Source organism: Sinocyclocheilus anshuiensis, unplaced genomic scaffold, assembly GCF_001515605.1.
Source record: "Sinocyclocheilus anshuiensis isolate Anshui unplaced genomic scaffold, SAMN03320099.WGS_v1.1 scaffold107, whole genome shotgun sequence".
Lineage (NCBI taxonomy): Eukaryota > Metazoa > Chordata > Actinopteri > Cypriniformes > Cyprinidae > Sinocyclocheilus > Sinocyclocheilus anshuiensis.
This window is the reverse complement of record NW_015549584.1, coordinates 2,159,218-2,173,313: the sequence shown is the minus strand read 5'-3', so window position 1 is coordinate 2,173,313 and position 14,096 is coordinate 2,159,218. Positions and strand designations below refer to the sequence as shown.

Below are 14,096 nucleotides of genomic sequence, written 5' to 3'. Positions count from 1 at the left end.
CTAAGATGAGTGACAGCTTTTAATGATTTTTAAAGGAGTTTGTAAATGTGATAATGATTTAATACAATAAAATTAAATAAACAATAAGTTAATATTAAGTGACTTACATTGTCTGACTATAACACTATTGTCTGATTTTGCTCTATTTCGTCGTCGAAAATAGTTTCAAAAGACACAGCGGAGCCGCTGCGCATCTCCATTCAAACGCAGCGGTGTTTCGTTTATGAATGAACTGCGTTTTTAAACGAATCTAGTGAGTCAGTGATTCATGATTACCCATTCATAAATATTGTCACTTGCTTCATTCCTGAATGATTCAGCCGTTTGAATGAATCAATTGAATGAATGATTTTTTAAAGTTTCTTTTTTTAACATTAGTAAACTATGAAATAACTTTAATGATCAATATAATAATTAATATTAATATGTTTATTCATTTACAAAGTATGTTTCAGTACTGCTACTGCTTTTTTAAAAATAGTAAAGCTCTGTTTTAGTTTTCGTTTACCATTTTAAAAACTATCGGTTGATTAATCGGTATCGGCCAGTGTGGTCCAACCTAGCTATCGGTATCGGTAAAATCCACTATCGGTCGACCTCTAATCAGTACAACCTTAGGCAGTTTAGTGTTATTTTGCATATTTGACTGTAATACATTGATTATACTGGATTTAAAGATGGCTTCTTTCTCTGTTTGTGTCAGATGGTGAGTGAGAAGGTTGGTGGTGCTGAGGGAACTAAACTGGACGAGGAGTTCAAGGACCTGGAGAGAGTAAGTTGAATGTATTTTCCCACACTGCAGCCAACAGTCTTTCTAAAAAACATTGATTTAAACACATTAAGTGATTCAAAGACTTGATCTCTGTCCCACACATCCATCAGTAAGATTTTCTACACCACCTGTGTTTTTCTGGAAAGTTTCTTTTGCTTACAAAGTGAAAGTGGTGTGGCTGTAGTGATCCAGGATAATTATCTGAAATGTTTATTCACTGCAGTGTCTTAGCATGATTTTTTTATTTATTTAATAATCCTCTCCTCTATACCTGAGTGATGTCATCCGTTCTCCTGAAAACACTTTGTTTGTTTAACACTGAACATTAATGGCTTCACAGATATTGCCTCTTCATTTAGTTCTTCTGTAATTCGATATTTTAGTAAATGGTTTCTTAGAATACTAGCACATAAAGAGGAATAAAAAAGCAGTGTTCTGATAGATCTAGTGTGACTAACTGATAGGTTAGTGTGTTTGTCCTGGTTGTGTGCGTGTTCTCAGTGTGGTGACTTCCCCTCTGTGTTTCTATAGAAAGTAGATGTGACAAATAAAGCTGTAATAGAAGTCATCTCTAAAACATCAGAGTACCTGCAGCCCAATCCAGGTAAGACCAAAAATGCTCTTGGAGCTTTTATGTTATCTTTGTGCCTATTTAAGGTTTGTATACATTATAGTCCTTAAGCCCAAAGTGTACTTTGTTTTTTACGGGTATGCATATGGTGCGTGACACAAATGTTTATCATCAGCATAGTGCTACATCCGCCATGTTTCTCATTCGTCATGTGACCTATGGCGTCAGTTGAGTCACTTCACTTTTATTCACAAATCCTCTCCCGTGGCCTCATGAGATGATAAAAATGCCCATCAGATCTGCACTTCACAATCTCGTCAGTAGTCTTAAGTTAAGTCAGCCTGGAACTTTTCACCTACTGTTTTATGAATACTAAGAATTTGGACATTATTATTCAGTTCACATACTGTTTTTCAGCTACCATATATTGTGAAAGTAGGCATATTCCGAAGCAAGTTTAAACAAGTTTATTCCCAACTAGTTTAAACAAGGGCAGAGACATTTTATCGATGCTAACATCTGGAGAGATATGGCGCAGGCACTGAACAAGGATGAAACTTTATAGCATGCATGTGTTGAGCGCCTGTGTTCACGCACGCTATTAAATGCTTTGAAAGGCTGTGTGTTCAGCTGTATACATGAGCCTAAGCCTCTGCATCTAAATAGATGTATACTTTTTCTGGCAGAACAGATGCATACAATAACCATTATTGATCATTACTGTAAAACATCTTTTTCCTTCCGTTCCTTTCACACAGCATCTCGTGCAAAGCTCTCTATGTTGAACACCATGTCTAAGATTAGAGGGCAGGTGAAGAGTCCAGGTTATCCACAGGCAGAGGGGCTGCTGGGAGAATGCATGGCAAAGTATGGCAAAGAACTCGGAGAGGACACAAACTTTGGTGGGTTTACAAAATGAGTGCAGCTTTTGAAACCTCAGAGATTTTGTTTGTGATTCTCTTGCTAACCATATGTACAAAACAACCGCATGTGTGTCTGTAGGTGGTGCTCTAGTTGATGTTGGTGAAAGTATTAAGAGGCTAGCAGAGGTGAAGGATTCATTGGACATTGATGTCAAACAGAATTTCATCGACCCTTTACAAGGCCTGGCTGACAAGGACCTAAGAGAAATACAGGTTTGCTTACATTCTCTGTCTCACACACATATATAATTAAAAAATACCTGTATAATTTTTATATGACGCCCACATTCAAAGAAAAAATGTGCAAAAATTGTGCCGTTAGGGGTACAACAGCTTGTCATTGGGGCAGTACCTTTAGAGTAAGGTTCATAGTAGTACCTTAAGGGTACATATTACTGCTATAAGGCAATAATATGCACCTTTCAGCTGTAGATAAGGTACAAAGATGTCCCTTCAAGGGGACTGCCCCAGTGACAAGCTGTTGTACCCTAAATATGCCATTTATGCACATTTTGTTCTTGAAGGTGCAGATAAACAAAAATTAAATATCTGCAGTTTGTTTTGATTTAATGATGAGCTGAAGAGTAATAACCTCTGTACCATAAAGTATTCCTTTTCCTTCTGAAGGAACAAATTTTATATTTAGAGTTCATTTCCTTAACTATGTTTCATGTGGTCAATTCCACACCAGTAGTATTGAAATGGAGAGTTTCCCTCTTTCTCAGCACCATTTGAAAAAGCTTGAAGGACGCAGGCTGGATTATGACTATAAGAAGAAACGTCAGGGGAAAATTCCAGATGAAGAGGTCAGGCAGGCTCTGGAGAAGTTCCATGAATCTAAGGAAGTGGCTGAGATCAGCATGTACAACCTTCTGGAAACTGATGTAAGGATTTACCATCTGACAGCTTGATGCTTCATTTGGTGTGTTTTTTTTGTGTTTTCTGGGGGGTTGTGCGAATCCTATTAGCAGCACTGAATAAGTCAGTGTTTGTCTGGAACACCTTGCCTTACTGATTTTTGTACCAACTGTCTCTATCTTAAGAACTTTTGGCAAAGGCTGTCATTTTAGAATTAGCAGTATTGAAAAATAAACTTTTTCTGTCCTTTTTTGACTCCAGCCCATCCGTGGGGTCAAGACAGGTAATCCAATAAAGCTGTAGTGCAGCCAAAAGGATAAAAATCCTCTTGCTTCATGGCTGTAGCTTTTATCTGATGTTTTATGGAGATGTCAGAGTGCCATCTATTGGTTGAAAATGACCATAACTTGATGAGGGAATAAACATCGGCTGGTGGAGTCTATGAAAAAAAGACTATTTTAAAGCCATCAAGTGCTAGATGTAAAGTAATACACTGAAGACAGTATGGTACAGTTTTAAACCATAGTAAACCTTTAGTGTGAACAGCTAGCAGAGCTCCCAGTCTAAATATAGCAGTCTAGTGAGACTCGTGTGAACTCAAGGCCTCAGAAATGACTCATTAACTAGGCTATTTGCTTATGAATGTTGTTGTGATTTCCCAGTATTACCATAAGTGTAGATGTGCATGAGTGCATATTTATATATTTAATGTTTGTGTGTTCTTGTGCAGATCGAGCAGGTGAGCCAGCTGTCATCACTGGTTGAGTCGCAACTGCAGTACCACAAACAGGCTGTTCAGATCCTGGATGAGCTTTCTGACAAACTCATAGACAGGTGTGTATGTGGGCACATGAAATTTGCAAAGCATGTGTGTTTGTTCTTTGTTCTGTCGAAAGAAGCAATATATGACTCTTATTTAACCAACCAGGATGAAAGAAGCTCAGTCACATCCTCGTAAAGAGTATGTGCCCAAGCCCAAGCCTGTAATTGACTTTGGAGACACCAACGAACAGTCAAATGGTGGCTTCACCCCGGCATCTGTTCCACCCATGCGCAGTGCAGGTAAGACCAGATAATTTACTAATTTAGCTGTTCCTGGATGAGGATATATGATCTTCATTACATTTGAGGAAATGCCTTGGACTTGAGGCTAGTGAGAGAAAGGCACATTGTGCTTTGTGCGGTTGCGGCCCGGTGGCAGGGTGTGATGAGACCGCCTGTGCATGTGGCAGGATAGGCAAGACAACTGGACAGCTGTCAGCTGCTCTCATCGTCAGCCAGTGACCCTGTTCTGTGTTCTCTTCCCATTACGTCATCAGAGCCATACCGCCAGTTTGGCAGAATATCCACGTGGAAACCCAGATTGCGTGAGTCAGAGAGTGTGTGGCTCTGTATGTGTTTGCATGGGAAAGTTTGTGTGTTTGTGTGTTGGGGGTGTAGGAAAAGTTTGTCAAGGTGCAAGAATAAAAGTAGGAATGTGCAAAACTGCACATTGTTCGGTATATAATCATTATATTTTACCAGATATTGGATATTTAATTGTGCATTTTCATGTCCAATATTTGTAGACATTTAATTGCGCTAAAAAATGCATTTAATGCTCATTTAATGCTCATTTAAAGATAATTTAATGACACTGTTGAATGTAATCATTAGATAATCTCAAAATGAATATCCATTTTACATAACTGTACATTAAAATGTTGTATACGAGTAACTTTTGTTATTTTATTTATTTTTTGTAGACAGGACATTATAGAATTTAATAGGCCATTTATCAGTTATCAGGCATAAAATAATTATGGGCTTATCAAATCACCTTGAATTTTAATGTCGTTACATGTCTGGCATTTTTATATGGAAGAGAACCAAATAAGAATGTGGGGGGAAGTTACGCAACAGCACAACAGCTACAAAAATGTGCACATCATAGCAGCCAAAACAAAGGGGCAAACAAATATACCATAATTGTTGGTTGAATTTGTTTTCTGTAACTCCACTATTGGTGGTGGGGCTGATAATTTTGATGTAATGCCTCTTAATTTCACTTCCATTGATTATTTACATCTACTGTAGATGAGTTTCTATAGCTGTGAAAATGGGATTTATAAAGTTCATGAAAGGTTCAGCTCTTCATTAAATGGTAGTTTATTGCACTGACGAACAGCAAACTACAGGTTACATAGTGTCTTGTTGCAGGGTATGTGTGCTGGATGCGTATGTAAGAGAGGGCGACTGTATGAGTATCTGTGTGTGTGTGTGTGTGTGTGTGTGTGTGTGTGTGTGTGTGTGTGTGTGTGTGTGTGTGTGAATGTGTGCATGTGTGTTGGCCTCAAGCACAGATTGCTGCTCCACCTAACAGAGTGATCCCCTGCTACAGACTGAAACTGGAGGTCTTCTGTCACATGACTACAGACCCAGGCTTTGGCACCCGACCCCTCACTAAAACAGAGCACCTCGTCCTAACCCAGACGGTTGTAGTGAGATTAAAACTGTGTTAAACACTAACACATATTTCACTCCATGACTGGTTTGACAGACTGGTCTGGGAAAGATTAACATTTTGATTTACTGCTATGAAACATTGTTATTTTTATCGTCATTTATATACTACTATAGTTCAGTGATTTTATTGTGTGTTTTTGTCTATTATGTATCTATAATTGTCTATCTATAATTTCTATATGGCTTTATTTTAATTTCCGTTTTAGTCATTTTAGTATTTCAACTTAAACATATCTATTTCAGTCGGTTGCCATGTCGATGTTTCTCATTTTCATTTAAGTTTTCATCTGATATTTATATTTTATTTCAAATTTATTTCAATTACCGAAAACAATTTTAATCATTTTAGTTAACAATAACAATACTGCTATTACGTATTAGAGTGTTTAGTGCATTTCATTTAAAATTCTACAATTTTTTTTTTTTCAAATATGATAAATATAAAAATAATATTTTTAATGTTTCTTTTTTTCCCCAAAAAATGTCAAATTTGTATTTTCTACAATTACGTTTGTGTGTGTATACATATATGACATTTTAAAGTTAATAATTCCTTGATTATCCTTAATAATCCTTGTCTTATTTTTTTTTGCCAAGAATGTCAGATATTTGACCCATGAGGATGTAATAGTTAAATTATTGTTATAAGGCCAACAATATATTTCCTTTTTAGCTTTTACTTCCTCCACTGTATACTAACATCCCTTATTCCCAAAATCCCACCTTAATATCCCATTCTCCATCTCTCCTTTTAGCAGCGGAGCAGCCGTGCTGTAAAGCTCTCTATGACTTCGATCCGGAGAATGAAGGCGAATTGGGCTTCCACGAGGGTGACATCATCACTCTGACCAATCAGATCGATGAAAACTGGTATGAAGGCATGCTGCGTGGCCAATCTGGATTCTTCCCTCTCAACTACGTGGAGGTGATCGTTCCTCTGCCACACTAAGAGGTCTTCGTTGAGGAAAAGAGGGGAGAGAGAGAAAGAGCAATAAAAAAAGTGAAAAGGAGAAAGCTGGAGGGAAGTGAGGTAGGGAGAAAGGAGCCAGCTGAAGTCATCTTGGTCTTCATCCTCACCACATTGTTGCCGTTGATCCAAATACAGTGGGTACGGAAAGTATTCAGTCAACGATTCTGTGTTTTTCTGTCAATATGAGGTGCTGTGTGTACATTAATGAGGAAAAAAAATTAACTTAAATGATTTTAGCAAATGGCTGCAATATAACAAAGAGTGAAAAATTTAAGGGGGTCTGAATACTTTCCGTACCCACTGTATGCCTGTACTCTGGCACTTTTACACATTGATTTATTTTTTGAAGGAGGGAACTTTGGGAAATGATGACCTTTCACATTCCAGGACTGACTGACTGACCGGTTGACTGACGTATGGACGTTATTATAACCTGGTCCTTAAGTTAACATTTCAGACACACTAACTCACTTCATTGTCCATGTCTTTTAATAATGTCTCATACTGTTTGTGCTGCATTAACTGAAAAGAAATGACTACACACTATGATATCCCTGTGGTGAAATTATCATGTTTTTAAAGAGTAGACAGGCTATTCTTAATCAGTACGAATTCTCAATTGTTGGATTGTGAGAAGTTGCATTTTACTCGACTGGTCCCCTTGCTGCCCCTGCTGGTCAGGCTGCGACATTGACCTTCCTTAGATTAAGGAGAAACTGCCTTGTATCTGTGACGAACACGTGAGCAGTGGGGCTGTGCGTGCAATGTCCCAATGTGCAGCAATCCTGAGCCACAGACCTGTAGAAAGGAAATAGTCCTTTTGTACGCTCCATAATTGTAACCTTTTTCTATAGCTATTTGTCATCTAATATTTTTTTCATGTATATTTTTACAAGATATTAGAAATTAGACGCTGAATTGCACCTTGGATTATGTCGTAAAGGTGAGCTAAAACACCTAAAGGATGTGTTTAGTCAGGTAGAGAGGGTTTTACTGCACTACAACCGTTTTGAAACACTTTGTGCCCCCCTTACAACTTCTAACTCACTAAGGGTGGCAGACAAACCATTTACACACTGTTTTCTGAAGGAAACACAGCCAAATAGTTCTTCTTCCGGCAGCCTGAATAATAGTCTTCCTCTCTCTTTCTCCTCTTGATGTCAGTTTACGGTAGTCTCTACATCTGATGCTGCTGGCAGTGTCCCGTTATTTCAGGTGTGTATATGTAGGCGTGGTTAGGGTGGATGTTGGCTCATAAGCCCCATATTAAATTCTAATTAACACAGAATGTTTTGATATTTAAAAAAAATCTTCCCATCTTCAGAAATGAAGGGATGGTGCTACATCTCTTGCTCTCTCCCATCACTTGCAATGTATTTTTAGAGCTTTAAAAGTGATTGGAGATCTAGTTTCTTCATTACTCGGTGTTCCCTAGTTTTTAGGATGTTTTTTCAAATACTGTTCTGTCACACTCCATAAAAGCATGGACCTACACACCCTCCACCCCGACTCCCAAGTCCTGTCTGCATAGAGCACCTATGTGTTCTTTTCCTCTCAGCATCTGTTTACATGTTTTGTCCACGGTTTGTTTTGCTCACCGTAACAGACTGTAGTAGATGTGCTGAAGCAGACAGGCTACGATCACCGTTTCAATGTGAAAAGAAGAGTTTTAGTGCCTTTTCGATGGCAAGAATGGATCTAGAACACCAAACAAAATATTAATTATGATTTTCGAGCTAATATGTAGTTTCTGTCTGGCCTTTTTCTTTATTTACGAAGGGCTTGTTGGTATTTGACATTAGCTGTGACCAGATGTACAAGCATGTGTACAGATGTGCCTTTGCAGCAGTACAAGTTTAAGAAAACAACAAATGGGTTATTTCTGTCTAATCGAACGTGGCTACCAGAATGATTTACATGAAAATAAATCATTCTGGTACTGCTCTTTTTAGTATTATATTTTTTATATATGCATACAAAACCATTCAACCTTTTTTATTAATGTTTTTTGCATGTTAGCTTAATAGCAGGCTGATGTATGTTGTAGTTTTAAAGTCTCCTCCTTCAGATTTAACTGCATTATATTGTTATTCTTAAATATCCCAAACCCTAAATATTTGTATCTTATTGTGTCATCTCGTCTTTAAGTAAATAAATTCAAGAAAGTACTCCATTTGTTTCACTTGTGTGAGTATGAACTGTTTCTTTAATTGTATGGTAAGAAAAACATTGTTATGAGGTTAGAAGCCAGAAGCAAACGGAATCGGCACATTTAATTTGTTCCAGTGTATATTTTAAGGTATTCAGCAGGTAAAAGGCATTGTTCCCATATTGCGTAGTCAACATGGCAGATGATGGCACAAATCTAACCACACAAACAGATAAAGAGAGAGAGAGAGAGAGAGAGAGAGAGAGAGAGAGAACTCAATTACCCAGCTTCTTCTCTTTCCTAACTACCCACCAAACGTTTCTACCACAGAGGAAGACAAGTTTCACAGCACAGATATGGCAGAATCGTATAAACCACAGCCAGTGATACAGACCTAACAGTCCTAAAGGCAACAGTTTGAACGGAAGCATATATGATATATCCTCCATGAAGGCATTTCATATACAGTATAACAGTGCACAGACGGTAATGCACAGGGCGGGAGGTCCCAAGTCAACAGTTCTACAGCGTAACACAAATGCAGACGTAAACTGCTCCGGTCACTGAGTGCTGCGCAGCTGGTTGTACACGTGCTCCAGGATCTGTGCGTACGCCTGGTCTTTGGGTGCGTGGCCACTCAGAGAAGCCTGAGGATGACAGAAATTTTGAATTTCTTTAAATACTGCTAGTCAGACATATAGTCATGCTTTGCTGCAAGATGATCGTTAAAGATACCAACTCTGCATAATGGGTAGAGACAACTTTTAAGACATTTGCAGGTTGATTTTTCTGAAAAGTATACACTTAAGTATGGTAGCCCGTTTCCACCTCAAAATAAAAAAATAAAGGTAATTTTGACTTTCTTTTTCTTGCAATTCTGAGTTTACATCTTGCAATTCAGTTTTTTTTCTGCCATGTAATAAAAAAAGGTAATTGTTACACTAGCTCAAAATTCAACCTTTTTTTTGTTTGTTTATATCTCTCAATTCTGAGTTTATATCTCACTATTCTGCATTTATATCTCGCAATTCTGACTTTTTCTTTTTTAGAACTGCAAGAAAAAAAAAGTCTGAATTGTGAGATGAAATTGCAATTACCTTTTTATTTTTTTTATCCTGCAGCAGAAAGAAGCTTCCATAATTAAGTCTGTGCATATGCACTTTAAAGGTTTGATTTCAGTCAGATTAAGGCAATCATTTCTTTCTAAAATGTCAAGTAAAAGCTTTAGTTCTTCTGAAATGACATCAGATCGATTTTTGAAATTGATGCTATCAAAACATCGTATACCAACCAGTCTGACATAGCAATACCGGCTCTAATGTGACTTTGGACTGTCCCCTTTGTTGACACTAGTGGCATTGGAATTACACACTTTACCTTAATGTTAATTGTAAATCATGAAAATGTATATTGTGTTTTGTTTGTTTGTGTATGTATGAAGGAGAGAAATTATAGCAGACCTTGATTTTGTCGAGTACTGAGGAATTAGGACTCCACATCTGACTGAACTGCACAAGGTCAGGAGCAGACCGATAAAACTCCACCAACAGCATCTATACACAGAGATATAAAAATAAAACGCATATCGGTCTAAGCTTCTCATAAGACTTCATACTGATTAATTCTACAGGATGTAATTTAGACACTTTAATCTAATCTAGACTGAGGTGTTATCTATAGCTGCAGGAAACTGAAGAGACAACCAGTGATTTGCTTCAAAAGCTACTATTTCTGAAGCATGCTGAACTATAGAAGAGATTAAAATCCCTGCTTTCCCAAGATGGACATTGTTGCATAAATTTAGGATGTTAGTTATTATCGTACCATCTCATTGAGTACATCTGTAGTGAGGAAGTTGTCTTGCACGTATGTGACCTCTACCGCCACTGGGATGCCGTAATCATTGGGTCGTTGCTAAGCGGAAGAAGAAAATAAGAGCAAGCTAATATTTTGGCATCAACAGCAAAAAAAAAATGTCAGTAAATGTTTAAGAACAGTTACCTCAGGAGGGGGAACTACCCAGAATGGCGTAATGGTGGAGGCCACACCTTGGTTGCCATGGTAATAGGGTCCTATAATTGGTGGACAAAGAAAAGACATAACAGATCATTCTTTCAATAAAATACAGGCTGTGTTGTGTAATAATCATCTGGGAAATCCATCACGCACCACAGATAATCCCCAGACAGGGCTGGAAGCCATTACTGCTGCCTTGTAGGCGGAGCTGGTGATCCATCTGTGAATCTATGTCCTGCAGAGACGGAAGGGCGGGGCCTCGTGGGTGACTGTGATACCATCCCACCAATGACAGCCCCCGCATGAAGAGATTTTGGCAAATCTGCAACACCGTTTTAATAAGGTAAACTGCTCAGACTATGTTACTTCACTAACAAAATGTTTTTTTTGCAGATTAACCTCTTCTTCGACTGCTGGTGCAGCGTCTTTATCTGCCAGCCGCGTACGGCAAGGGAACGCCCTCAAGACTGTAAGCACTGAGGAACATGAAATATACATTTTAAGTGTTTATAACCTCCAAAGTTTGTACAGCAGTTAAAAAAATGATCACCCTTACACTGGGTGTTAGTGTCCCATCGGCCCCCTAAATACCCCACCACCTCACTTGTGGTCAGGTGACAGTGAAAATCCTATGAATAGAGGAGAGTAAAAAGGTTTATATTGGCTTCAACTGTTGACACCCTATCATCAGTATTGACTTTACTCTTTATTGTAAAATCATAAATCCATGAGCACTTCATACCATTAGCAGCAGAACATTGCTGGACACTGCTACATTAAAAGGCTGGAAGCGGTTGATCGCAGAAAAGGCAGACAGTTCTACGAGAGTGTGAGGATCCCTGTCAAGACAAACACAGAAATACTCAGGTACACTTTGTTTTGGAAGAAAGTGTATTTATTTGATTAAAAAAAAACAATTATATTGTGAAATATTAATTAAATTTAGAATAACTTTTCTGTTTCATTTATATTTAAAATGCAATTTATTTATGTGGTGGCACAGCTGAATTTTTAACATGCTATTACTCCATTCTTCAATGTCACATGATCCTCCAGAAATCATTCTAATATGCTGATTTGGTGCTCAAAAACCATTTTGTGTTGTTATCAATGTTAAAAACAGGGCTTTCTGTTTCCATCAGTTTTTCTGCCTCAACTCAGAACTGAACAATTAGGCTTAAGGGCCTCAGGCAGGTAAAAGAAGGTGCAATAAATGTTGTTTAAAACTAAAACTGTCGTATAAAAAAGAAACATTATATTTGTAACGTAATAATTACCTTGCAGCATCTCTAGTGCCAAGAGTGCAATACCTGACTGGAATTCTTTCTCTGTCTCTCCTCTGCACCAGGCTAATGTCTGAAAACCAACAAAGAGGAAATAACATATATAAACAGGCCAAGTCATGCCTTCTCAGGTGTCCTGTTTTGATATGAAGAGTCTAGGTGATTGTGAAGAGTGGAGATTTTTCCATGTTTATGTAGATGATGACATACCGTGCAGCTCAGGTTTGGACTTTTTATTCTTGTCCTCAACTAGCATGGTCGTTTTTCCTTCCTCTTCGTCATCATCTCCCATCTCATCATCCTCTCCTTCACTTATCAGACTCTGAGGTAAACAAATCAAATCATACACAAACTGCTGGCTGCACTGTGATTGTTTATATTTATTGTAACTGATTTATAACCTTTTAAGTTCTTGGTTACTATTATTTACATTTTGCAACATCTTTCTTTTCTTTTGACTAAAGGTCTTTGCACGCCGAGTACGAAATTCTCGTACGATATTTTCGCAAGTTAAAAAATACAACTTCACGTTATGTAAAGTGTGTTTTGTTCTCGCTCCTCTCCGCAACCCCGCGGCCTAGTAATTATTAATTTCAACCGCTTATTTAAAAATCACTAATTTCTTTATTCTCACCCATTTCGCGATAATCGTTGGAAACGCTTTGCCCTGAGACTGCTGCACAGACTGATGCGATGTCTTTATTCCGCTACTTCAGTTCAGTTCAGCGTTGTTAATGTAACACTTCTGTGCGGACACTCGCCACCAGGCTGTTATTCAAAAACATAAAATGAAGGCGTGTGTGCGTCTGCAGTCTAGTTTCCTTGTGTAGTGTTTCTTTAATGTCAATTCCCCTCCCCTTTCTCCCTCCTACCCGTCCTTGTCATTTACTGCCCTTTATAAATTAGCGGTGTTTGTGGTGGTAGTCTCTCCAGCGCGGGGGGTGGATGTGTTTTGCATTGCTGTTACAACGGAAGCATTACTCGCGGAAATATTACACGGAAATTGGCAGCCATTGTTTGCCATTTTTCTGTTCATATCAGTTTAGATACAGTTTCTAATGGCCCTGGACCACGGTCAAATGAGCAGTCGACTGGGACCCAGCAGTGGACAGATGGTTTGTTTGGGTGGGATTATGCGTAAATAATATAGGATTTACGGTAATGAATGGAACGCAGAGTTTTATTCTCACCGCTAGATGTCATCAAAGAACGACGTATTATTCCAGCGCATACAGAAAAACTGAACTGTCAACAAATGTGACCCTGGACCACAAAACCAGTCATAAGGGTCAATTTTTTAAAATTGAGATTTATACATTATCTGAAAGCTAAATAAATAAGCTTTTCATTGATGTATGGTTTGTTAGGATAAGACAATATTTGGCTGAGATACAACTATTTGAATATCTGGAATTGAGGGTGCAAAAAAAATCTAAATATTGAGAAAATCGCCTTTAAAGCTGTCCAAATGAAGTTCTTAGCAATGTAATATGTACTAAATATACATATTACATTGCTAATATATATAAATATATAAAAGATATATTTATGGTAGGAAATTTACAAAATATCTTCATGGAACATTAACTTTACTTAATATCCTAATGGTTTTTGGCATAAAAGATATATATTTAATATATAATCTATAATCTTGACCCATACAATATATTGTTGGCTATTGCTATGGCTATACCCGTGCTACTTATGACTGGTGTTGTGGTCCAGGGTCACATATTTAAAAATGATCAACACAAAAGCAAAATCACCATGTCATCAGCCCACCAAACCTGAAATGTTTAAAGGGGTCATATGATGCGATTAAATTTTTTCCTTTCTCTTTGAAGTGTTACAAGCTCTTGGTGCATAAAGAAGATCTGTAAAGTTGCAAAGACTAAAGTCTCAAATCCAAAGAGATATTCTTTATAAAAGTTAAAGTCAGCCACGCCTACCTAAAACGGCTCGTTCTAACGTGCCCCCACATACCTACATCACTATGTGGGAAGATTTGCATAACACCACCCAAATGTTCACGCAAAGAAAGAAGGCGTA

The 14,096-nt window shown here is 37.9% G+C and overlaps 3 protein-coding genes across 5 annotated transcripts in view; 2 read left to right on the top strand and 1 right to left on the bottom strand.

Annotated features, from left to right (window-relative positions):
- The window catches only part of LOC107657927 (endophilin-A2-like), a 29,478-nt gene extending 22,740 nt beyond the window's left edge, over window positions 1-6,738 (top strand). The window contains exons 2-10 of one of the 3 annotated variants that reach the window (XM_016446257.1): window positions 704-772; window positions 1,304-1,376; window positions 2,102-2,245; window positions 2,346-2,479; window positions 2,992-3,150; window positions 3,855-3,958; window positions 4,053-4,186; window positions 4,444-4,491; window positions 6,385-6,738. In XM_016446257.1, the coding sequence (XP_016301743.1) occupies window positions 704-772; window positions 1,304-1,376; window positions 2,102-2,245; window positions 2,346-2,479; window positions 2,992-3,150; window positions 3,855-3,958; window positions 4,053-4,186; window positions 4,444-4,491; window positions 6,385-6,578 (1,059 nt within the window). In that variant the 3' untranslated portion in view covers window positions 6,579-6,738. The remainder of the gene's footprint in view (window positions 1-703; window positions 773-1,303; window positions 1,377-2,101; window positions 2,246-2,345; window positions 2,480-2,991; window positions 3,151-3,854; window positions 3,959-4,052; window positions 4,187-4,443; window positions 4,492-6,384) is intronic. The other 2 variants (XM_016446259.1, XM_016446258.1) reach the window with 2 other exon arrangements.
- A 132-nt stretch (window positions 6,739-6,870) lies between these two features.
- LOC107657856 (MPN domain-containing protein-like) overlaps window positions 6,871-14,096 on the bottom strand; it is a 9,015-nt gene continuing 1,789 nt past the window's right edge. Inside the window, exons 2-12 of the mRNA XM_016446126.1 lie at window positions 13,830-13,834; window positions 12,258-12,369; window positions 12,042-12,120; window positions 11,507-11,603; window positions 11,321-11,393; window positions 11,164-11,240; window positions 10,918-11,086; window positions 10,750-10,820; window positions 10,573-10,662; window positions 10,209-10,301; window positions 6,871-9,395 (exon numbers count right to left, since the gene is read on the bottom strand). Coding sequence (XP_016301612.1) covers window positions 9,309-9,395; window positions 10,209-10,301; window positions 10,573-10,662; window positions 10,750-10,820; window positions 10,918-11,086; window positions 11,164-11,240; window positions 11,321-11,393; window positions 11,507-11,603; window positions 12,042-12,120; window positions 12,258-12,369; window positions 13,830-13,834 — 953 coding nt within the window. The 3' untranslated portion in view covers window positions 6,871-9,308. The remainder of the gene's footprint in view (window positions 9,396-10,208; window positions 10,302-10,572; window positions 10,663-10,749; window positions 10,821-10,917; window positions 11,087-11,163; window positions 11,241-11,320; window positions 11,394-11,506; window positions 11,604-12,041; window positions 12,121-12,257; window positions 12,370-13,829; window positions 13,835-14,096) is intronic.
- LOC107657925 (signal-transducing adaptor protein 1-like) overlaps window positions 13,125-14,096 on the top strand; it is a 12,757-nt gene continuing 11,785 nt past the window's right edge. The window contains exon 1 of the mRNA XM_016446256.1: window positions 13,125-13,335. The gene's annotated coding sequence lies outside the window, so the exon portion shown is untranslated. The remainder of the gene's footprint in view (window positions 13,336-14,096) is intronic.